The following is a 26,575-nucleotide window of genomic DNA, read 5'->3' on the forward strand; positions in this document are numbered from 1 at the left end:
GAGGGACAATGCACTAAATTATTCCGAAACACACATTTACAATAGACTCGATAAACACCAAGACTCACCTAAGACCTTGCCAAAGAATTCCACCCTAGCTTTGGGGTTATAGCTGGAACAAAAACTTAGCTGAATATCTATGTTTACAAACACACATAATTCGAGAACGTTAAAAAACTTCATAGGATGAAATCCTTTGATAAAAACCATAGGCTTACCTAGGTGCAATTATATGACTCAATGGTCTTACTAGCATCATTTACAATAAACTTTGCAGAAATTGGGTTTACAATGATAATATAGGAAGTTGCATGATGACATCTATCTGGAAAAATTAATTTGTTGCTTTGTGCTCTGGTTCTTGGATTGTTGGAAAAGTGTAGCGAATAGAGCCCTCAATGTGGTATCACGTAAAGCTCAAGTAATGTGGGCCAAGGAGTAATGCAAAACAGTATTAATGTTGTCCAACTAAGTGACTATGTGGAACTTTAACCCCACAGTGCCCTGGACTAGAAAAGAGAAGGTAATTTGGGTAGTTATCACGAATGGGCTTTGAAGTAGAGTCTAGACATCATCTAAGAGAAATGGCCTCCTTAATGTTTAAGGCAAGGCATATAATAAAGTTTGTTCCAGTCTCTATAATGGCAATGAAACATTTCTCTAATCTCTTAGGGGGCACGGTAGTTGAATATTAGGTGCTTTTCACTCTCACCTCAAGTAAAAAGCAAAGTGAACAAATTCATTCTATGTAACGAATAAAATATATAAATAATATAAATATAATGTAAAAGATAATAACCATAAATAATTGTTAGTTAAGCTAGTAATTAGGTTGAAGAGGCATGTCTAATAGGACATGACTCTTCATGAAGAGACACTTGCTTGGTATATAAGCAAGCCTCTCGTTCTCATTTGTAATTCATTTCTTATTCTTATTCATACATATTTAATATAATATTTATATCCTCAATGGATAATTTCATATTCCAAGTCTTCTGGAGTAATTAATTTGTAGAAGGAACTTTGTTCGCTTCATTTTACCTTCAGAAGATGATGATTTGTCTTAGCCCTTGGTGCAAGCACACTCAAAGTTGTTTAAGATGAACTTGAAGTCCATGTAATAGATGGCATTGAAGACACCTTTGTTGAACAATAAGCCCATCAACAATCTAGAGGAACTGCTCAAAGTTCAAGGCTAGTGTTGGATTCAGAGACTTGAATAGTTAAGTCCAGAAAACTTGGTTGAAGTTCCTTGAAATATCCCCTTGTCATTGTAGTGTAATTTCCTCTTCCTAGGGAAGGAGGTTGGAAGAGTAGGGTCTGTGGGGGGCATTTCAATGTCACTTTGTTTGATTGAGTTTGGGACCCCAAATCTCATATTTATGATTTTATATATTGAAATGTGTGAAAGTCGATACAAAGATGTCTCATTCATTTCACGAAAGAGACGCAAGTTTTGACCCTATTTGCATAACTAGGAAGCGACATGTGACTAACTAACTTTAAGACTTTAAGTCACTCTATTATGACATCTGTTTATTAACACATCATAAGTAGGGCCATTATAAAATATACTCAACTCTAAATATATTATACTCTAGTCCTATTGATCTATCTTTGGTCAGTAGTGCAGATCAATATGATTTCTTTCTTTTTTTTGAAGATGAATCTAAACATAGAGCATATAGGAAGTGAGATACTCACAGCTCAGCCATTGCATTCTCCCATCTATCATCTGTGAAACAATTTATTTTTGTACAACTAGATTGGGATTGGAAAGCCCATCTTACAATCAAGAAGTATATTATAGAAGACACCAAGTACAGAAGATAGTAGTGTAAAGTTGTCTGCTAGATCTTGGTACAAAGAGTGGTGTGATGTTTGGGTGATTGAGTTAAAAAATAATCTATGTGCTGTGATTTCAATGTCGAAGACCTTGGAACATTCTTTAATATCAGTGTTCCTTTGCAACTGCCAAGAGACTCCAGACTGATTTCTTTACCTTTAATTATGTAAGGTTCTGCTACAACTTGCTGAGCGTGGTGCCTCATTTGGTCAAATAGACATTTTCAAAGTCCGTGGAAAGTTTGCCTTATCAGATGCATATGAAGACCATTTTAACCTACCAAAGGGAAGAACTGTTATAATTACCAATCGTCGAGTCATGCTGCTGCAAGTACGTCTAAGAGTATATCTTTCCTGTTTTGTTGGAGAACTTGCTATATTTTCTCTGAATTCTGTTCACTGTTCTACTTTGAAAATGTCATTTCAATTTCATCATATTGGTTGATGGTGGTGTAAACTTATCCCTTATGGCTGCAGAATCCAACACAAACAAGTGTCCAGAGAAAAATAGATCAATTAAAAGATCCTTGTACAGTATTATGGGATATAACATGGGCTGATCTCTCAAAAGTAGAACCAAGGCATGGGAAAAAGGATCCTCCAGGTTCCCTACCTTCACAATTGGTTGTTCACTTACGGACTTCACCTCAAGACTCTAGAATATTTGATTCGAAGGAAACAACCCGTGTGATCAAGTGCCATCGTGAAACTCGACAGGCAGAAGAAATATGTTCTGCCATTCAGCAAGCTATGATCACTTATGGGCCCAATTTTTCATCAATTCAATTTCAGGTATATATTGTAGATGCATGTGATCTATAATTTTCTTTTCATGGCCCTGAGTTCTTGAGTTGAAGTTCTTTGTATTATGCAGGGACTGGAGAAGAAAATGGTAAGAAAACCATATGCTGGTGTGGGAGCCGGGGCAGGGGCTGGAGCAGCACTTGGAATGCTGACTGGATTTACAGCACCAATTACCATGCCTGTCATGGCAACCTTTGCTGCTCTTTTAGGCACTACTCCAGGACAATCTATGGTTGACAATGCTGACTCACTTTCATACAGTGATTCAGAACGTGGGCAACATAAAGACACACAGCATGCATTAGCTGTATCAAGATCTACATATGTTACCTTTTCCGGTGGAAAGTTTATAAACAAACTCACTTTTGTATGGTCTGACCAGGTAGGTGATTTCAGGCCTGTATTTGACCTGCTAAGTTTTTCCTTTCCCATACTTTTAAAAATGTGCCCTCCCTTCCTCTTTTCCAATTTTATGATACACTTTCCGACTCAGACCTCTCTTTGTGATGTTTCTTGTGTATGTTTTCCTTGAATTGTGTTCTCCAAATATATTTTGAGTGTCCAATCTTCTTTAATTGTTGTTACACATCAAAATATTTTAACACAGGATGGGACAATCATTAATCTTTCAACATGGCATGGTTCAGGTCCAATTTCTAATTCCTATTCTTTTTCTGGAACAGAGAACCCAGTGGAATAAGAATTATCCCATTTCAGTATGGCGCGCAAATTGTCCAAATGGGTATGTGCAGAATTTGACCTTTTTCTTTAACATTCAATGTATGCTTTATCTACCTTGCAGCTATTTTTCCTTTTTGTGGCTAAGCAGTTGCAAGAAATATTCAATGTATATGCTTGTCTAAAAATAGTAATATGATATTTAGTGTACATGTTTAATGCAATATTCATTGGATCTCCATCAGCATGATCACTGGAGGTCATCGCCAATATTTTGAAAATTTCAACATGGAACTGCTTATAACTACTTTAATGGTTGGCAAAATAATCATAAACAGTAAAGGTACGATGGGTATGCACTATTAGTTTCTGTAGCTCAGGAGGTACTTCTGCATTGGCAGGGCCTAGAATGCAGAAGTGACTGACCATATTTCACTCTCTAGGCACTATACTTTATAAAATGATTTTATAAAGTTGGAAAGTGTATCTTTAATGGATGACTAAAAAATGACCTTCTATAAAGTGAGTGTGACTTTATAAAGTTGGGTCACCTAATCTAAGAATTGAAATCTAAGTTTAGGGATTTTGGTCATTAAAGAGAAATAAAAGGAGAAAGAGAGAATAAAGTGACACATTTTTGAGAAATGAGGACGAGGAGTTGAGGAGAAATTATAGAGGACCAGTAAGAAGCAGGGCACGAATCCCAAGGAGAGATGTCTCCAGATTGGGCATGCACTTCTAGGAAAAGTTTCCAGCCATTAAGCAAGCCATACAGTTGAGTATGGGCATGGTTTTCTAGGCAAAGAGGGCACATAAATCGATGCATTTGTTGTTGTACCATACATGTTATCTTTGCACAGAAATCGGGGCAACAAGGGCACAATTTTCTAGGCTGCTTTTGGGCACAATTTTTAAGTGAAGTAACTGGTAGATTTGGCATGAAACTTGAGGGAAGAAGGGCACAAATTTCGAGGTCTGTTCAGTCACATTTATTGCAAGCCATACAACAGCAAATCTAGGCTGTGTATCACAAGAATCGAGTTAGGTTCAGCAGCATGATTTACAAGATAAGTAGAGCTTTGTATTGCTAGAAATTTCTCCTGTTGTAAATTCAGAAATTTTCTTTGCGAGCTCAATAATAAATTCATCTTCTCACTGGTTTTCACTTTGGGGTTTTTACAGGGGGGCATTACCCAAAATTTCTGTGTCGAATGTGTGGTTGCTTACTGTTGTTTTGTATTTTTGCTCATAAAAATCAGATTGTACGTGTTTAAATGCATTACTTTGGAAAAGTTTTATTGGAGACAAAAATCAGATTTGACTTGAGTGTTTGACAAAAGTCCTAGAAGGGAAAATCAGCTTGTAGGTGGTTTTTACAACATGGTATCAGTGCTGGGACTCAGAGGGATAGTGAGAAGATTTTGACACATTGGTATTGCAGGGATCGCAAGGGGTTGTGTTAGGAAAAAGCAAAGGTAAAAGATACTGTTGGTCAGTTAAGCATGTCAATGGAAATTGGGTTGAGGCCCGAGGGTGGAGGATAGGTTGAATGGGGACAGTAATTTTAGCCCATCAAAGGAAAGGTTTGTATTGGTGCTTCCGGAGTTTGAGCTATGGGACATTGTTGAGAAGACAATGACAATACCCACTGATCCAGTACAACTGGTTGATTTTAACAAGAGTAATGGTAAGGCCAAGAGGCCCCTTTTAGATGTTACTAAAGATCACCTTAGTCCTCATGTTTCGAAGAGGACTTATTGTTTCGAGATGTAGACAACCTTGATTAAGCTTTTCCAAAGCACTAATGAGAATAGGAAGATGGTGTTGCAGGAAAAACTAAGGCAAACTAAGATGACCAAAACTGATAATGCATTTTCATACCCCACCAAGATCACTCAAGTGAGAGATGAGTTGGCAACTGTTGGAGAAACCATCTCTGATCAGCAGCTGGTTAGATCAACCTTGATTAAGCTTTTCCAAAGCACTAATGAGAATAGGAAGATAGTGTTGCAGGAAAAACTAAGGCAAACTAAGATGACCAAAACTGATAATGCATTTTCATACCCCACCAAGATCGCTCAAGTGAGAGATGAGTTGGCAACTGTTGGAGAAACCATCTCTGATCAGCAGCTGGTTAGATCAACCGTGAGTGGTTTTTTCAAGGAGTGGGATTGATGGAATAGTGGCCCATGAGCATCATCCAGACTAGGGAAGAATGTAGGATGATTTCCATCAAAAGAAAATAAGGCGTAATGCCAAGGGTGGTCGGAAGTGTGGTGGGGGAGAAGAGGAGAATGCTACTCTTACAGTTAAGGGCAAAGCCAAAGCCAAGGTAAAGTGAAGTGGGGGATCTGCTTCTGACAAGGATATGAGCAAAGTGAAATGATTTACATGTCATAAGACTGGTCACTATGCGAGTCAATATCCATACAAGAAGAAGAAGAAAGAGGAACATGTAGTAGCAATAATAGCATCAACTAAGACTGTTGACTTTGCTGAGAATTTTGAGAAAGAGTTTTCTCTTATCACCTATATTTCAGACAATAGTGCTGCTATGTATAAGGATAGTGGGCTATGGCCAGTGAACAATAGAGCGTCTAGTCACATGATGGGGATGAGATCAGTGTTCCACATATTGAAATTCAAATGCAAGCTAGAATTTTTTATCATGGTAATTACTTGTGAAGATATTTATTGTTCCTTCTTAGCTTTTACTTAGTATTCATCAAGCGATTATCAATTTAATCACTTCAAGTACAAGAAAATAAAGATCACAATGCATAAGAGACAAAAAGACACTAGAAATTGAAATTGAAATGCGAGCTAGAATTTTTTATCATGGTAATTACTTGTGAAGATATTTATTGTTCCTTCTTAGCTTTTACTTAGTATTCATCAAGCGATTATCAATTTAATCACTTCGAGTACAAGAAAATAAAGATCACAATGCATAAGAGACAAAAAGACACTAGAAATTAGGCCAGTGGTCTAGGCAAAATTCACAAGGGACAAACCCAACAATCCTTTCCTTATAGGATGTTTGTCAACAGTAGAAATCCAAGTCATAATCAACTTGACTAGTATACCAATTTCCCAAGTGCCAAGGCAGCCCTCCACTATTGTTCATGAGATGCCACTTGTTTCCTCAGTCCACAAGATTATATCTCACATTACAAAAAGATGTAGTGCAATAAGTGGTTTTCATATCACAGAGAGATAGGTGCCACAGGAAGCTCTTATATCACAGAGAGAATGTGCCATAGGAAGCTCGCATATCACAGAGAGAAGGTGTCATAGGAAGCTCACATCATCATAGAGAAAGGTGCCACAATAATCTAATTGAGACACTTTTAAGAGGAATTTCCATAAACGATCTATGGGTTATGGAGAACTCCTGTGTTTTAGCCTCTCCACAAAGTTTTGAGACTAGAACACCTCCGATGCTACAAAAACTAACACTCCCTCTTAGCGAGGAAGGTGTTCTAGTGTTGTATTGTTTCTACAACACCCTGTTTGTGTATCACCCTCTATGTACGCTATTGATGTCTAACTACTACCCACCAGCCACCACGGAACTCTAATGCTACATCTGTGTTGTTGCTTACACTGCCATACTGCTTCCCACTCTGCATCTGCACTACAACTCCCTCTCATCTGTTGTAGTTGTTGCTGCAACCGTTGCAACTGAGAAGCATCCAAAATATTCTTTCACTGCTACTAAAACGGGTTCTCCACCATACCCATTTTTTCTCTAAAATAGATGAACTTAGCCCTCCCTAGAGCTTTCGTAAGTATATCTGCAACTTGCTCATCTATGGGAACATACTATAGCGGGACCGCTCGATGCTGCACACAATCTCTAATGAAATGACACCGAATGTCTATGTGTTTCGACCTGTCATGAGACACTGGATTCTCAGAGAGCTTGATGCAACTATGATTATCACAGTAGATACTGATCGCCTCCATCTTCTGCCTAAACAAGCTTACCAACAACTTCCGAAGCCAAATAACCTCTTTTGTGGCAGAGAAAGGTGCCACAATAATCTAATTGAGACACTTTTAGGAGGAATTTCCATAAACGATTTCTAGGTTATGGAGAACTCCTGTGTTTTAGCCTCTACACAAAGTTTCGAGACTAGAATACCTCTGATGCAACAAAAACTAACACTCCCTCTTAGCGAGGAAGGTATTCTAGTGTTGTACTACTGCTACAACACCTTGTCTGTGTATCACCCTATGTATACATTGTTGATGTCTGACTACTACCCGCCAGCCACCACACAACTCTGATGTTGCATCTGTGTTGTTGTTGGCACTGCCATACTGCTTCCCACTCTGCATTTTCTCTACAACTCCCTCTCACTATTGCTGCTGTTGCTGCAACTACTGCAACTGAAAGCATCCAAAATATTCTTTCCCTGCTATTGAAACATGTTCTCCACCATACCCATTTGTTCTCTAAAATAGACAGACTTAGCTCTCCCTAGAGCTTTTGTGAGTATATCTGCAACATGCTCATCTATGGGAACATACTATAGCTAGACCGCTCCATGCTGCACACTATCTTTGATGAAATGACACCGAATGTCTATGTGTTTTGACTTGTCATGTAACACTGGATTCTCGGAGAGCTTTATGCAACTTTGATTGTCATAGTAGATACTAGTCGCCTCCATCTTCTGCCTGAAAAATCTTACCAACAACTTCTGTAGAGCTCAGTGCTACTTAGTGTTGTTAAAATCGCGATAATATCACGATATTATTGTTTTATCACGATAATTTCCCGCTACCGATATTATCGCGAGTAATGTCCGAAATTATCGCCATTTTTTTATACCTGATTTTTTGGAAAAAATCGCGATTTTTTCCGTTTTTATCGCGGGCAATCGGGGCAGCGAGGTTTTATAAGGGATGCTAAATGTTCGAAATGCAATTTTTTTTGAAAGAAACAAATAATTTTTGAGTGGGGCAGCTTAATGATCAAGTCTAGGCCCTAGTATTGATATGCTATTCATGGTAATGTTAAATTCTTAAAGTAAAAGTGACATTCTACTTAAATTTTTAACATTACCATGAAATGACTCTGGATGTTTGAGAGTGGTTCCGACCTCATTGGATTTCATATGGAGAAAGTAGAATTTTAGATTTCATTCAAAATCCAGCAGACTTATCAGTTTTTCAAGATTTCAGGATTGGGAGATTGTAATGTTTCCAGGTGACACCACCTGCCCGGGCTACCCCTGCCACCAGTAGAGGACGTGGTCTCTAGAGCATAACAGACTCCACTGCCAACTCCACCAGCACCAGCATCTACATCTAGAGGGAAAGGGAAAGCTGTGGCATTTTCTCGCAAGAGGGGCAGAGGAAATCAATAGGATTAGACTTTAGTTATTTTCTTCATTTTATTGTATATGACATTATGACATGATGAGATACATTACTATATTTTTTGTAGATATTTTGAGGCTGAGTTGGGACTCAGGAGTCAAGGCTTACTATTCAGGACATGATTCAATGTTATGTGCGATTTTAGCACTAGAAATGATATTAAACATCTTATATATTAGTTCTTTTATCATATTTATGTGTCAATGTATTTATTTTATGTTGTAGATGGTTTAGATATTAAAAAAAATGAATATTTTTGTACCAAACAATTTTTTCCTGATAATTCCGATTTTTTCCTCGCGCCGATATTATCCCGATAATGATTAATGCAACATTGGTGCTACTCACTTCTACTTGTTGTTGCACCATGAAACCAACCTTGATCCAACGCTGAAGCAGTACCCAAAGGTAATTTTCCTATCCACTGAACTGCCCACCCAATCTACATCTGTCAACCCACATAGTCTGACGCCATCCCCTTGGGTATATCTCAACCCATACTCGATTGTGTTGCGCACATACCTCAAAATGTGCCTCGCTGCTGTCCAATGTACCGTCTTTGGTTCCACCATAAATAGACTGAGGGTATTGATCGCAAAGCAGATATTTGGCTTAGTGTTAACCAAATACATGAGAGAACCGATGAGTTGTCTATAGAAGGTGGGGTCAACATCCTTGTCATCTGATGCATCCATCTTTTTCTAGTTGGTGATCGTGGGTGTAGACATCAGTCTACAATCCTGCATTCTAAATCTCTACAGAATATCTGTAGCATATCTCCCTTGACCAAGGAAGATTTCCCCATCCTTGCCACACTTCCAATTTGTAACAAACAAGGTTCGTATACTCAGAGGAATGCTCTGATACCACTATAACGAACAAGGTTCGTATACTCAGAGGAATTCTCTAATACCACTATAATGAACAAGGTTCATATACTCAGAGGAATGCTCCGATACCACTGTAACAAACAATATTCATATACTTAGAGGAATGCTCTCATACCAATGTAACAAACAAAGTTTGTATACGTAGTGGAGTAAGCGTCAAAATACTTCGAAGACAAAGACTGCCATTGTAGGACAAGTAATTATATATTGAGTAGTGTATAAAAGAATTGGTGAGATGATTATAATGAGGGTGAGGGCTTGTTTATATAACCTAGGTAGATGCCCTTTCATAAATGGCCATGTCTCTAAGACATGCCTCTTCATTACTAACTAACTAATTATTAGTTTTTTCTCGCACAAAGTGTCTAGGTACCGCGACAACGCTCTGAGTAAGGGCTGTCACTCTTTATCCTTACTCACTCCGTTTATACTCTCTCCTAGGCAAGTCAAGGGGGGTAGTCCCTAAGGTGAATGGATGAGGATAACCTATGGAACACGAGCTCTAGGAGATTTTATTGATGGGCAACTTGACGAATGTAGAATAAATCTCGGTCAATTAAAATGGATGGATTAAAATAAGACACAACCGCAAGATATAAATGACTACAGACCAATGCCTTTAATTTGAATTAACCAAAGACTAAATGAATGACAAGTTATCCACAACAATTTTCCAGTGTGACGAATAAGAACAATCATGAATGATAAAAGTAAACTGCTCAAAACTTTGACATGCAGGATATTCCAGATTTAAAATGATTTTCGATTAATGGCCCAGATCTAGAATTAATTAGCTTTCTCCTATCGCCAATATAAATTTTGAAACATTAATCGCACTTGACAATAGAGAAATATAAAAAATGCATTTAATCACCAAATAACACTAAGGAACTTCAAATTTAAATTTTAATTATTCCTTAGGCAATAACTTTAATGGTAACTGAAGAAATCAAAATCTTTCTTTTAATGTGACGGAAGTAAAATGAATCAAAGCATTAATAAATTAAAATTTTAATGGGCCATAGGCCACATTAAAAAAATTTAATATGAACGCGTGAATCCCTTTGATTTAATTCCTTCGTTACCAAAGAATTTTAGATTTTTTAATTTTTTTTTTTTTTTTTTTTTGTCTAGAATTTTTAAATTTTTAGGATTTTTAGGATTTTAGGATTCTTTAGAAAAAATTTTAATGTTTTTTTAGATTTTTTTTTTGTTTTTTTTTTAATTAATTTTAGAATTTTTTAGATTTTTTGTTTTTTTTTTGTTTTTTAATTTTAGAGATTTTTTTATGATTTTTTTTTTAAATTTTTAGGATTTTGAAACTTTTATATCAAAATAAAAATGATAAATGAAATCAAAATAAAAGTGAAAAACAAAATCAAAATTTTTAAACTTTTAATAAATCTAACTTAAGCTTCAAAACAAACCAAAAATGAAATAAAAAATAAACCTTAACTAAAAAAAGATAAAAAAAAAAAAACTAAATGAAACCACACACATATATGCAAATGAACATAAAAAGTGAATGAAATAGAAAAATATATATATGACCAACCCTAACCACTAAAACATACAAACAAAAGAAAGCTAAAGCGAAATCGTATTTCTCTGTTGTGTGTAGGACAGCGGTAGTGAGGGTGGAGCAGTGAGACCGCGAAAATGGAGCTGGAATGTAAGGCCACGGGTTGCAGATTTTGAAGGGAGCGGTGGGAAGGGTGTGCGGCAGCATGAGGAGTTTGGGTAGGCAGCGTGAAAGTGGCAGTAATGAGGGACGTAATACTGTGGGAGAAAGGCTGGGATCAACGATTTAAGAAGGGTTTTTGCAGGTAGGAGCATTGGCAACGTGCAAATGAGATGAATGCGTAGGAAGAACGATGAATGCAGGGAAAGGGCAGCGTTTGAGGGATGGGCCAACATGCTGAGGGTTTGCCACAATGGGCAAACGGAGGAAGGGAAAGACGACAAAGGGATGTTCTGGCAGTGGAGGGGTTGCAGGTTGGAGCAGCGATGAAGATTTGAAGAGCATCATATGGGGAAGGACTACGTGAGGATGGAAAATATTTCGACAGCGGCTGCAAGGGAATGTGGGTATGGCCGCTAGCGAGGGTTTGAGATTTGTTTTGCAGGTAGAGCAGAGGAGAAATGGAGGGAATGGTTGAGTATTTCATTTTCTTTTGCAGGTTTAGCAGTGATGAAGAAAAACTTAGCAGCAGAGACAACAAACAAACAAACAAACAAAAAAAAATCTGAAATTTTTTGTTGAAAACCCCAGGCAGCAAAAACGATTTCGAAAGCTTTTCAGTGAAAGAGAAATTCTGAATCCAGCGAACAGTAGCTCAATGAACCCTGAGAAACTTCTGATTTAGTTGATATGTTCTGCTTTTGATTCATTAATGAAACCTTGAAACCCTCACAAGATTTCCAGATTTAAGAATTTTGGAATCCTTATAAAATTTTCCAGATTAAAAAAATAAATAAATTAAAAAAATAAAAAATAATTAAAACCCTTGGACTACAAAATGTTGGATAATTTTCTTCCAAAATGATGTTGATAAACCCCAAAGATTCAGATCTTACCCTCCAGGGCCTAGGTCTGGACTCTACACAGTTGTCTTCTTCAGATCTATAGCTGTATGACGACAAGAAAATACCCAAATGATATATACAATGATAAAAACTAAAACCCATAAAACCCAAGTCAGGAAACTGAAAAAAATTATAGATCTATGTACAGGAATACCAGATCTATCGGATCTGAGGAGTGTGAGTCCAACTCCGCTCCTAGATCTGATATTCTAAGGCTCTCAACAACCACATCTATCAATTTCGCACATAAAAAATAAAAGATTTTAAAGTTTAAAGGAGGTGCTAAGCTCAAAACCTTTCATGCGTCACCAGTAAAAAAAATATCTTACGATAAGCCCTGGATCAAATTTAAGCTAGACTTTTCAGAAAACACACGAATTCGGAGTTGGCTAGTCCAACTGAAAACTTCCCTGTATGTCTGATGATCTAAAAATCAAGACTTTCCTGCAAAACTCAATTCAACTATTAACATAGAGCGAGAAAACAATAATAAAACTTAGACAAATAGAGATACTTGCTATTACGTTTAGAATTTAGATTATTATTGAAACCCCAGCCACTGAGCAAGATACCTATACTCAAATCACTCTTCAGAAGCTATCATCAATGGCTAAAAAGAAATTACGCATGAAAACAATACATCGTACAATATTTCCATGAAGAATAGCACCAGTGAAAATTAATCCCAAAGTCTTTCTTTATTATCCAAAAAAAAGTTTACACGAGAGCTTTTCGCTTAGCACACGATCAAAAGATCGAATGAACTAACTGACAAATGACTTTCTATTTAAAGATAAATCCTCCAACGGCTAGTTCGAGTGATCCTCGTCAAAGCAATCTCGACCATTGATGAGGATCAAAATTTCGTTTAATCTCATCTGTCGAAATTTTAAATTCTTGAGGAAATTTGAATTTTTCAATTAAATGCATTTTAATTAATTCAAAAATTTAATTTTTGAGTTAATGTCTTCCAAATTTTGACTTTGACTCAACCCCAGGGACTAAAGGCTTAAAATTTAGCAAAATAATTAATTTACCTTAGTCTTGGGACTCTTTAAAATGTGATTTTTAGGACCAATGAATTTTGCTTTTGGAAAATTTAAATTTAACCTAGGACCTAGAATTAATTAAATTTTTGGCTTAGGATTTTAATTAATTTTTTCCAAAAATTTAATTAATTAACCTATGTGGGGATAAATTATTTGTCCAACCCAACCCTCAAGACCTTACATCATAATTTCCATATCTTTTACATCACAAGGGGGAAAACCCATTTGAAATAGACCCTCACAGACTACCCATTCCTGCGACACAAATATAATCCATCAGACCAAGCAATTTGTAATAAAATAACCTCACCAAATAGTTAGGATTATTCCCAAATCACTTTTACATAGACTCGATCTATAACACTAGGACTCGCCTAAGATCCCAGTGACAAAATCCATTCCGCCTTTAGGGTAAGGCTGAAGGAAAACTCTACCGACCATTCGAGAATGGATCGGTGAGACAAAAAACCTTCTGGAATGTAGATCATCACCATAAAAGTAGGTTTACCTAGGCAATTACATACATGACACAGATGTGTTGAGATTATTTACGTCATATACAGAATGGGTTTACATTGTAACATGATAATCAGGCTGCTAATGATAGCTGAACGACATAGACACATCGATCAGGGCTATCCCTTTTGCGACAAAGGGGGGTGTACTGCTATGGGTCATTGACACGTAGTGGTCAACATAGTTAATTAAGTCTTATATTTTATGTTTACATTATTATTTTTATATGAATTATATTCATAACATTGCCCCTCTCTTCAAAAGTATTTGTCCTCAAAGTTTATTGATGAAAGGCTTCGCCTCTTTTTCTCGTTTCAAATATCTTCTCATTTCTGAGCTTTCATCTTCGTTGATACAAGATGATATGATGGTTGGAGTGATAAATAAAATTGTTGAATTGAGAATGGATCGGATCATCCAAGATTAATCTTCTGATCGTTGGAAATTTGTAATGAATTGTCACCATAGGAATGGATTCTGCAAATTTCAGCTTTTCTTGGAACATAAATTTGTTGTTTATGTTCCGAGTGATACTAGTACGTAGAATGATTGGAAAGTTTGTTCTTTTGATTCAGATTTCGATAAGGGGTTCTTCTGGTTGGACTTTCCCTTATCATGTTAGTGGTAGTTCCCTAATTTCCTTCAGGTGTTGTTGTTGTTGAGTTGGCATCATCATTTGGAATGTTCATTGTTTGAATTGCAACTTCTGAATATGTTTTAACTTCTTTTGGTTTCTCATCCTCTTGAGTTGTGATATTAACTGGATCGATATTTATTCTTTTATCTTCAACTTGGACTAAAACTACTAGAGGCTTCAATACTTCTCCTTGAAGTTGTTCTAACTTGTCATGTAGTGATTTCTTGTCACTTTTAAGCTTCTTAATTTGCCCAATTAGTCTTTGGTTATGATTCCTTAAGCGTAAAAGCTCTTCGTTTTTTGAATTGTTGACTTTGTCCTTAGTATCCCTCTCTTTATCTTTTAAGTTTTTGATTTGTTTTAATAACCTTTGATTCAGAGTTTTTAAACGCAAATTTTCTTCTTCCTTCATCGACAGATTCTCGTTGAATTTCTCCTTAGAACTTTCATTCTCTTGCTTTAATTTTGACTTCTTAATCTTGGACTTCTTGATTTATTCAAGTGATTTTTTATTATGGCCTCTTAGGCACAAAATCTCCTCATTACTTTCTATTGATTTTCTATGAAACCGATCTTCGATATCTCTATATTTCTTCTCTGATGCTTTGTTCTTTTATTGAAGTTTTGCGAGTTCTTCCTTTGATTGTTTTAGTTGCATCTTCTCATTGTCTTGATATTATTTTGTACTAAATAATCTTACACACCTTGGACATCTTAAATTGCATTTTTTTGTATATAAGTATATCCAATTTTGTTTAGACAAAATGGACATTTAGTCCGAAATAGTGATTGTTGTGTGGAACTCATCTTGACTACTTCATTATTTTCGAATTAGGCTCCATTTTTCTTAACTTGATAACCTTGGCAATTTTTTTTTTTTTTTTAATTATAATTTGATGGATTTTATAATGAATCTCCTTCCCCCTTTTAAACCTTAACAAAATATAAATATGAAACTTATGTTGAACTATAACACTTAAATAAATGCAGTTTCTACAGTTATTTCCTTATTTAACATTTTGACTCTTAGCAATTGAAAGGATAGTTAGATATGGACGTGACCTTCCAAACGTGGTGTTCCATTTATTCCTTAGTGATTTGTGAAAGGCAACAATTATTTGAAATGGTGGCAGTGTATCCGCACAACAAAATTGAGCCACGAGATAGAGTTAAGTCAGGTCAGTCGACAATAATGGTGAATGCTATGAACAACAGTTGCAGTTTAGGAGGCGAGGACGGGGTGAAGTAGGGATGACGACATATGAGACAGAAGTTGTGGGAATGATGAGACAAAGGCAGAGCATTCAGATGGTGGTCAGGAAACCAGCACTGCTGCGATTACCTGTAGAGGTTCAACGTCTGTGCTGTGGGGCAACACTATGCGAGCAATAGCGACAGTGTAAGAGTGGAGAGCGGTTATTGGCGAGATGCAGATGACTGTGGTTCGTAGTTCCACGGGTGAAGGCAGTTGTAGATTGTTGGAATTTCTAAGTCTGACACATCAGAAATTCCTACTGCATTATCTGGTTTATTATCTCCCGCCTGTTCTTTCCATTAACAAGTATTTTATAAATATAAATACCGAAATAAACACAAATGCAGCCTCAACACATATACAGATCAACAACTGAAATAACTGAGACAATCACACAAGGAACATCGTTAATTTTGGACAATCGTCCCCCAGAAAACCTAATGCGGGAAAACCAGTGCAACAGATATGAGGGTTTTATTATTATGTAGTTTTTGAATACAACTAGGGTGCCAGAAATGGCTCACCCTTAAGATTATTTCCTTGGCAAAAGTACCTTTCCTCGGAGACAGATATTCTAGTTGATCAGCCACCGGATGATCAATCTCGTAGCAACTACGACAGCTCCCTAGCTGCATAGCAAAAGCTGCTCCAAGCTTCTCCATTGCTCTGCGTCACCCTCTCGGCTCCAGTTTGCCCCATGAAAATTTCCAACGCTGCCTCTTGGCCCTGCGTCAGCCCCTTGGCTCTCTGCGTTAGCCCTCTGGCCCTCTACGTCACCCACGTTGGCCTCCTCATCCTCTACGTAAGTCCCAGCTGCCTTTGCGTCAGCCTTCCCAGGCTCTGTGCTCTCTCTGGCGCTATCTCTACCTCTCTGCTATGTATTTTCGGCCTTCTGCTGAACTGCCCCTCGCTGCAACAAATCACTGGTTCGATTCTCTCAACAAACCCCGCTCCAGAAAATCGAACTGACTGATCAATTTGGTGTATCTCCAACTAACCCTCAAGCCTCCTCTTATACTTTTTTGTTGAGTCTTCAACGATTGAGATTAAGTCCCTAATTAACGGCTAAGATTAGATTTGGCTTGATCCTCGCCTCTTGGAACCTTCTAACCGAAAATTATATTAATACACATCAATATTTTAATTTTCCTAAGTTTATACGTAAGACCCCATTAAAGATATTAATTATTTTAATGTCTCCTCATCTGGGTAGAATTTCTGCAAACGATTTCTGGGTTTTGGATATCTTATGTGCTTTATCCTCTCCACCATTTTTCATGGCTAGAGCACATCCGATGCTACCACAAATCAACACTCCCTCTTAGCGAGGAATGTGCTCTAGTAATGCTTCACCATGAAAACATCACACTGATCCTTTGCACCAGTACCTATTTGACCATACTTTGACTAGTCTGAACTTGACTGTTTTGAGGGTTGTTTTATCTTGCTATTTGAAGGCCGAAGTTGACTGAAGTTAATTGATTTGTTGAGGGTCAAATCTACCCTGTTGACCAGCATTAACTTTTCTAGTTAGGGCTCTTTTGCTGCTGTTATAAACTATCAAATTTGTAAATTGTACTATCTCTCTTTGCTGAACTATTGAAAACTAAAAGAAGATTTGATCAAGGGTTTCCCCACATTGGGGTTTATCCCTCGCTAGTACCACATCTTGTGTCCTCTTGTTTTGGCTTGTCTTCTACTGTTTATGTTTATGTTCTATCTGCATTTTACTATCATGTTGATGTGATGGCTAATCTGAATATTGATTAAGCAAAGTCTTTCTATAAAAATCACATAAGAGAAATTTTTGGCCGACGTGTTTCAAACCAACAAGTGTGTTTCATCATCAGGTCTAGATGAGGAGGAAGACCATGACAAAGGCTTAAATAGAGAGCAATGTAGAGACCATAATTTCAAGTAACGGCTATATTTGAGCAATAATATTTAAATTATGATATTAGTTTATTAATTTATTAAAAACAAATATTAATAAGTAATGGCTATATTAAATGGCTAGTTTTTGAAAAATAATATTTAAATTAATTTATTAAAATAAAATATTATATATATATATATATATATATATATATATATATATATATATATATATATATATTAAAAATAAAAATTATAAAAGCAACTAACAAGAATCAAAAAATCAAAGTCAAACTCCAAACAAGGAGGGAAGTCAAAAATTATAAAAAGGAGTCAAGACCCTAATCGAGACAAGATCATTTAATAAATAAAAATAATTAATGTAAATAAAATAAACTAAATTAAAAATAAATAATGGAAAATAAATAAGATAAAACAAAATTATACACAAGTCAAGAGAAATATATATATATATATATATATATGTGTGTGTGTGTGTGTATATATATTCAAAGAAAATTAATCAATAAATAAAACAGGGTCAACAATAAAATATAGGGCTAAAGCTCATTAAAGAAATAATAAAAATACTAAAAGGAGTTGAGAACAAATAGGATGATAAAATACTTAAGAAAGCACGAAGGATCAAGAAAATAAACTCTAATAAAGAATGAATCAACAACAAATACTACAAAAAGGACACAAATTCCTACATAGATAAACAAACAAATAAAATAAATCCCAAAAAGAAACTTAAAAACTAGGAAGACAGGATAGGGACCCAACTTCTACCAATATTCCAACCATTGTCTCTATTCAAATTATTGGGTCTTTTTTCAATTTCTAGGGCCTCCCTCAATTTATGATGATGGAAATGACTAACCATAGCAACGACTTGGGCCTCGTCAATGCATATGTGATGCGTAGATTTATCTGCATGCTCTGCGAAAGCAGAGGAGCAGGTTCTACCATGCTTGATGTTAGCGGCATGCTCACGGATCCTTTGATTAATCAAGCGACCAGTCTCACCAATGTAGGGAGTCCCACAAGAGCATGGGATAACGTAAACACCCTTCATATTCTTGGGGTCCACTGGGTCTTTTACAAATCTAAGGGAGCTCTAGATGGTATTTAAAGGCCTAAAGGTTGAAGCCACCTTATGCTTCCTTAGGATCCTCGCAATCTTGTCAGTGGTTCCTTGGATAAAAGGAAGATGAACACTAGAAAATCCATCCTTGGTATCTTTCTTAGCACTAGGACCTTTTAAAGCTCTAAGGAATTATTAAAGAAAACACTTAGGAGATGTGCTTTCTCTTCATTGAGATGGTTGTCATCAGAAACTCTTAAAGCTCTAGTCGTTAAGGTGTTGAGAACACCAAGCTTTTGAGCTGGGAAATGATGAGAATTAGCATGAAGATATTGTTCCGTATGAGTTTTCTTACGAAATACCTTCTGAGAAAAAGAGCCATCATCATTCCTTGAGAGGAGGACATCAAGGAAGGGCAGACTACCATTACTTTCAAATTCCATGGTGAACTTTATGGAACTAGATTGATTGTTAAGATGGAGGAAAAACAATTCCAACTCTTCCTTACCATGGGACCAGATGACACAAGTGTCATCCACAAACCTCTTCCACATCTTAGGCAGAAGACGAGAAGAAGCTAGGCTTTTGATTCAAAATCCCCATGAATAGATTAGCTACCACAGGGGAGAGGGGGGAACCCATAGCTACACCACAAGTTTGCTCATAGAATTCCCCATCGAATGAAAGAAAGTAGAAGTAAGACAAATATTGATACTGGGCTAATAAAGAAATTGAAGTAAAATTGCTCTAAAGCATAGAACATACCATTGTTGCCCAAAATTAACATGGTATCAGAGTTGAGGTGAAGACAAAGCCCAAGCACTAGTGAAAGAGCAATCACCAAAGACAGTTGAACAAGGACAAAAGGTTCAATGGGTTCCTCATCCTACTTCTCGACTAAAGACAAGTTCCATGATAAATCTGACTATCATGGATGGAAGATGTCTCTTGATTTGACCTTGGAAGAAAAAGAAGTGGTGGACTCTTTGCAGGGTAAAATCCCTGAACCTCCTTTAAATGAACTGATTGCTGCTAAGACCAAGTACAATAGGGCTGAAGTCAAAGCAAAGAAGATTATCAGGGATTCCATTGACAAGTATCTGGTGGCCAACATCTCCGAATTGAAGACCTCCAAGGAGATCTACGACAGGTTGGTCGGCATGTTCAAGGTTAGTAATGATAATCAAATTCTATTTCTCAAGAATAAGTTGAAGGATATCAAGAAGGGCAAGGACGAGGATATTCAATCCTAGTTCTAGAGGATTACTGAGATAAAGAATGATCTACTCTCGATTGGAGAATTCATCCCTAACAAGGAACTTACTCTCACCACCCTTGGAGGACTCCCACTTGAGTGGTATGTATTTAGAACCACTGTCCTCAACAATGATCAAATTCCAGGGTTTGAAGAATTGATGTCGAGATGCATTCAAGAAGAAACAAGAATGGTGGAGCAAGAAATTCTTTCTAATAGAAGCAACTCCACTGCATTCTCTGCTCATGCCAAAAGAAGAAATAATGTAGGGTTTAAAGGTCATTTCCATGGAAAGCCTGGATCTAAGGGAGGAAGGAAGGGCAAGTGCTTTGTTTGCAATAAGTTTGGCCACTATGCAAGGGAGTGTCCAAATAGAAGGGACACATTGCATGATGATGAGCACAATCATTTTATGGGCAACTTCAACAACAACGATCAAAGGAATGGCAAGTCCAATGGCAAAGGAAAAAGGAATGCGAGACATCAAGGAAATGGTCGACCCTCTAAGAAATCAAGGAACTCCATGTATGAAGAACCAAATGTTGTTAACAATAAGCAAAAGAGATCTCTCTTTTATCAACCCTCTCCACTACCTCTCCTTCGGACACTTTGGGAAATTGGCTGATTGATAGTGGTGCCTCAAGGCACTTCACCAGATACAAGGAAGCCCTCTCTAATCTGATAGAAAATGAGACAAACTTGGAGATCATCCTTGGAGACAATGCCACCTATCCCGTAAAGGGAGTAGGGAATGTTACCCTTCAATTGAATCAAGGTAGCACTATTCATTTGCAAGAAGTGCTATATGTACTTGATCTCAAGAAGGACCTGGTGTCCATTTCAGCCATGGAGGACAAAGCATTCAAGGTGGCATTCATCGATGGAAAGGTACGTGTTTGGAAAAGAAATTTTAAAGTTGCTTTTACTCTTGGGTTTAGTGTTGCCACTTCGTATCAAGTTGGAGGAAGTCCATTGGGACCATGTCTTGTGACACATATCTACAATCTGAATTATGGTACCAGAGGTTTGCTTGTCTTCGTTATAAGGCCCTGCCCGATGTGAGATAGATGGTGATAGGTATGGCTGAGTTCAAAGTAGATCATGAAGGTGTATGTCTGGGATGTGCTGAAGGAAAACTTACAAGGGGACCATTCCCCTCAAGTAATAGCAAGACCACATATATATTGCAATTGATCCACTCTGACATATCTGGTATGATGCCCATAAACTCTTTGGGAGGATACTTATATTATCTCACCTTTACGGATGATTATTCTCACAAGCCTTGGATCTGCTTCTTGAAGGAGAAGGATGAAGTGTTCACCTAGTTCTGACACTTCAAAGCCTTGATCGAAAACCAATCTGAGAAGAAAATCAAGATATTGAGGACTGATAATGGGACCGAGTACGAATCCAATGAATTCCAAGATTATCACAGAGAAGCTAGCATTAAGAGGGAGACTACAATGCCATACACGCCTGAGCAGAATGGTGTGGCTGAAAGGAAGAATCGCTCTATTGTAGAAGCAGTTCGTGCCATGCTTCATGATGAAGGCCTTCGGAAATTCCTATGGGCTGACGCTGCAAATACCGCTGTGTATGTTCAAAACCGATGCCCTCATCAAGCATTGGACTCCAAGACTCCCGAATAAATGTTCATTGGTAAGAAACCCGATGTCTCTCATTTTAGAATTTTTGGAAGTCCAGTATATTTTCATATGCCGAGAGAGTAAAGAAGCAAATTGGGTCATCTAGGAAGAAAGGAATCTTTGTGGGCTATAGTGAAAATTCTAAGGGAGAGATAATTTATGTGGTTGGTCAAAAGGAAGTTGAGATGAGTAATGATGTCACCTTCAACGAAGATATGGCCCTCAGGAAGATCAACAACCTTCCTATCCTAAGGAAGGACAAAGAAGCTGACACCAGAAATCAGGGTGCAAAAGTAGACGAAACGATTCCTGATGTTGATGAACTTATGGATCCTATTGATCCTCCTCCTCATGAGACCTCCTCTTCCAAAAGGAGACCCTCATGGCTTAGGGAGACTCTCGAAGATGCCGAGAGACTCATTGCACCAAGGGGGACTTTCCGTGAAATCAAGAAGCCGAATATTTATCGAGGATATTTGACCGCCATGAGCACTATCATTCAAAATGAGCCTTCATCATTCGAAGTGTGAAAATTTCGGAATCTAACACATCAAAAACCCCTACTGCAATATCTGGTTTACTGTCTCCTACTTGTTCTTTACATTAACAAGTTATTTAATAATGTAAACATCGAAGTAAACACAATTGCAACCTTCACAAATATACGGATCAACAACTGAAATAAACTGAGACGACACAAGTTTTTGGACAATCATCCCCGGAAAAACCCAATTCGGTAAAATCGGTGCAACATATATGAGGGTTTTATTATTAAGTAGATTTTTGAATACAACTAGGGTGCTAGAAATGGCTCACCCTTGAGAGAATATCCTCGATAGTAGTACCTCTATCCAGAGATAGATATTTTGGCAGATCAGCAACCAGATGAACAATGCCACAGTGACTCTGATTGTTCCTTGTGCTAGACAACGAAAGCTGCTCCAAGCACTCCTCTAGAACTGCGTCACCCTTCCTCAACTTTGCATTAGTTGATCAGCTCCTAGTCTGCCCCACAGAATCTCCTAGCGCTGCCTATGAAGCCCTCTTCGACTTCTGCATTAGCCTCTATAGCTTCTGTGTCAGCCTCGACGACCCTCTGCATCGTCTGCACTGGGCTCCATAGCCTCTATGTCAGCCCTCCTAGGCTCTGCGTTGCCTCTTCTGGCAATTTGCTGCCTCTTTGATATGTATTCTTCAGCCTTGGACTGAAATCCCTTGTTGAATTGCCTCTCACTACAATTGATCTCTAACTCGATTTCCTCAGCAAACCCAGCCCCAGAAAATTGAATTATTGATCTCTCTTGGTGTGTCTCCAACTGACCCTTAAGCCTCCTCTTATACTTTTCCTTTTAACGATTCAACAACTAAGATTAAGTCCCTAATCAACAGCTAAGATTAGGTTTGGCTTGATCCTCGTCTCTTAGAACTTTCTCACCCATTTTATATTAATACACATTAATATTTTAATTTTCCTAAGTTTAGACTTAGGGTCTCATTAAAAATATTAATTATTTTGATATTTCTTCATCTGGGTGGAATCTCTCCAAATGATTTATGGGTCTTGGAGATCTCATGCGCCTTAGCCTCTCCACCAATTTTCATGGCTAGAGCACATACGATGCTACCAAAAATCAACACGAAGAATTTGTGAAGCATCAAGTATGGAAGGATGTTAGGAATGAAGAATATGAGTCAATTATGAATAATGATGCCTGGGATGTGGTCCCTAGACCCTAGGACAAATTGGTTGTCACCTCTAAGTGGCTCTACAAAATCAAACATGGAGCTGATGGAAGTGAAAACCCTCTCATTCACAAATGTAAGAGGGAGTTGGCTCCTAAATTTGAGATGAAGGACCTAGGACTGATGCACTATTTCCTAGGGTTGGAGGTTTGGCAAAAGCTAGGTGAAATTTTCCTCTCTCAAGGAAAATATGTTGTGAAAATATTGGAAATATTTGGGATGGTGGACTGCAAGCCTATGACTACTCCGATGGAACTTAACTTTAAGAAGTTATGCTGTAGTGCTGCTGGACCTAAATTGGGAAATGCTTCCGAGTATCGTCAACTCATAGGAGCACTAATGTTCTTGGTGAACTCCCATCTAGACATATGTTTTGCAGTTAACACATTGAGCCAATATATGGTTGAGCCTCATCATATACATTGGATTGGTGCCAAGAATCTTCGAGATATCTTCAGGGCACAATCACTCATGCATTGAGATACATTGCCGGAGATGTGAGGTTGCATGGTTATTCTGATGCTGATCGGGCTAACAGTGTGGTGGATCGCAAGAGCACTTCTGGATGTTGTTTTTCTTTGGGTTCTGCTTTGATATCCTGGATGAGCAGAAAGAAGAAATCGGTTGCTTTGAGCACCATCGAGGCCGAAAAGATAGTTGCTAGTATGGATTCCTGTGAAATTGTCTGGTTGAGGAAGCCCTTCAGTGAGCTGTTTGGTCATGTGCTGGATACTTCCGTGATCCTCTGCGACAACCAGAGTAGGATCCAATTATCAGAGAATACCGTGTTTCATGATCGCTCCAACCATATAGATATCAAGTACCACTTTATTCAGGACATGGTACAACGAGGAGCAGTGAGGCTCCATCACATTGGGACTGATGAGCAAGTCGCCGATATTCTGACAAAGCCCTTGGGGATGGTCAAGTTCTTGGCCTTCCGAGAACAACTTGGAGTCGTGGAGAGACCCTCTTATGAGGGTCCTATATGAGATGGACATTGAGCTCTGAGAGCTCCGGGGGGCTTGGGGTACTTCTTGGAGCGATGAGCAACCAAAGGGTGAATGGTTCAGCCTTCCCCTAGTGGTTTGTTGCATATAGGGAGAGTGGTTCAACCTTCCCCTGCGACACCCCTTGGCAACATGTAGGCAGGATGAGTGGTTCATCCTTCTCCTGTTGAGGCATCTTACCCATGCAGTCTGGGACTCATGGGAAGTACCTCTCATTTGGCCAATGAGTAGGGAAATAAGGATAGGGACCATAGTACTATCGATGGGCGCATCATGTACTACTGTACACCCTATGCTAGGATGACTGATATTGATCTTGGATAAATGGGATCTGACTTCGGGTCAGTAAGAGTGGTATGAGACACTATCTTTTGATTGGAACTGACTTCGGGTCAGTAAGAGTGGTATTGATCTGAAATGGGGACCTAAAGGCTTCTTGTCAACCAACAAGAGCCTCTCCCACTCCAAAGCTTAAACAATTTCCAAGATCTATGCTTATAATTGATAATTTGCAGAATTAAAAGAACTTGAAATAGGTGTATGCTTGTGTTTGCCTTTAACTGCTTAATTGCCTTAAGTTTATTTTCTTAAACTGATATATAAACACACATAACAGTAAATGCAGCAAATAAACAAGCCACAGGAGACAACAATATAATATGGAGTTCACCCTGATATCTTGGGCTACGTCTCCTTGAGCACTAATCAACTCGATTAGGCTCTTTGGGATTATGGTAATGCTTCTTTTACAAGTTCCACACTTAACTCCATAGGTTTACAACTGTACCTATGGGCTTAGAATACCATCTTACCCCTGGTTGTCCTTACTCTGCAGACAGATCTAGGCTTCTCTGGACTAGACTCCTTCAATCAGTGCTCTGAGCTATCTTGAGCTCTAGCTTGCACCAACTCCCTCAAAATTCTTTTACTGTCTCTGGAATTCCTTCTTCTGTCTTCAGCACACTTTGGACATCAACAATAGCTTGATCATTTGATCTCTTTGCTGTTTTGAAACTTCATTACCGCTCCATGGCTCTTTGAAGTCTTTAGGATTTTCTCAACTCCATGTCAATGGATTCAGCGGTCCCCTACAGTCATCTCAACTATTGGAACCTTGAGAATGAACGTCGGCTCTATTCTATGCAACTGCCTCCAACCTCTGGTAGCCTCTGCTTCTGCTCTCGGCTCTAGCTCTCACGAGCTTCTGCGTTTGCTCGACCTCCAAGCGACTCTCCATCAATTGAGCTCTCTGGTTTCGCTTGACCTCCAGGGGTCTCCAAGCTCCCTTTGTCAATTGTGCTCTTTGGCTTTTGTGAGGCATCCCTCCGGCTCTGCGGCTTCCTGTCTGTTTCTCTGCATGTAAATTATTCCTCTGTCTCTTCGACTGTCCCCTTGGCTCTCTTGCTCTGTGGCTCTGCGACTAGCCATCTAGCTAATTGGCTCTTTGGCTTTGCGCTTGGCCCTCTGGCTCACTGACGCTGTGGCTCTGCGCTTGGCCCTCTGGCTCATTGGCTTTGTGGCTCTGCGTCTTCTATAACGCATTCCTGTTACAAAACGCCCGCTTATAGCGTGGCATAGATGAATAGGAGTTGTTTGACAATGGAAATGACACAGTCGACCGTTCTTCTGCGTACATTCTGAAGATAGCAGCATAACAGAAACACACAGGAAACTCACGAAAAACACATCGTGAGCCTTTAGGCAGAACTCAAATAAAATTCAATCGCCCCTATAATCTTCTCGGGTCCGTCCTCTGATCGCATATCTCAATCGCATAGGCAGAATGCTTAAAACCCAAGAAATGGACAAAAACATCAATACACAGGAATACACTGAAAATCTGAAAATCTGGACTTCAAATAATATGCAATCGTGTCCCTTATTCTATTGGGTCCACACCTTGATCGCTAATTGCAATTGCATTGTTGTATGTGCACTGGCCCTTGTATTGTTGCGATGCGATTCACCGATCGCCGATCAGCGCTATCGCATATCGCACAGTCGCAAAATCGCATGTCGCATTGTCCTCCCACTAGGCCTTTATCCCTTCAACACTCTGATCCGATACATCTTACGGATCTAATAAGGGTTTAGGCTGTGGAACATAATATTTTGGGTCCACCTCCACATCGCTCCATCGCCGATCGCTTTGTCGCACGTCGCAACATCGGCATATCGCCAATCGGCCTACCCAGGGTTCCGATGTCGCGCGAAGGCCTTCCTCCGATGCGATATATCAGAGATCGCTATCGGGGAGCCCTTAAGGCCTGTTGCTCCGCCCTTTAAACCTTTCCGATGTGATTTT

The 26,575-nt window shown here is 38.4% G+C and overlaps 1 protein-coding gene across 3 annotated transcripts in view; it reads left to right on the forward strand.

Moving 5' to 3' along the window:
• The window catches only part of LOC149172507 (calcium-dependent lipid-binding family protein), a 473,345-nt gene that overhangs the window by 437,459 nt on the left and 9,311 nt on the right, over positions 1–26,575 (forward strand). For all 3 annotated transcript variants that reach the window (XM_089424336.1, XM_089424337.1, XM_089424338.1), the window contains 4 exons: positions 2,018–2,176; positions 2,323–2,637; positions 2,720–3,031; positions 3,333–3,391. In XM_089424336.1, the coding sequence (XP_089280462.1) occupies positions 2,018–2,176; positions 2,323–2,637; positions 2,720–3,031; positions 3,333–3,391 (845 nt within the window). The remainder of the gene's footprint in view (positions 1–2,017; positions 2,177–2,322; positions 2,638–2,719; positions 3,032–3,332; positions 3,392–26,575) is intronic.

This window comes from Pinus tabuliformis, chromosome 4_2 (assembly GCF_031772625.1).
Source record: "Pinus tabuliformis cultivar Carrire ecotype Pingquan chromosome 4_2, CPIR1, whole genome shotgun sequence".
Taxonomy (NCBI): domain Eukaryota; kingdom Viridiplantae; phylum Streptophyta; class Pinopsida; order Pinales; family Pinaceae; genus Pinus; species Pinus tabuliformis.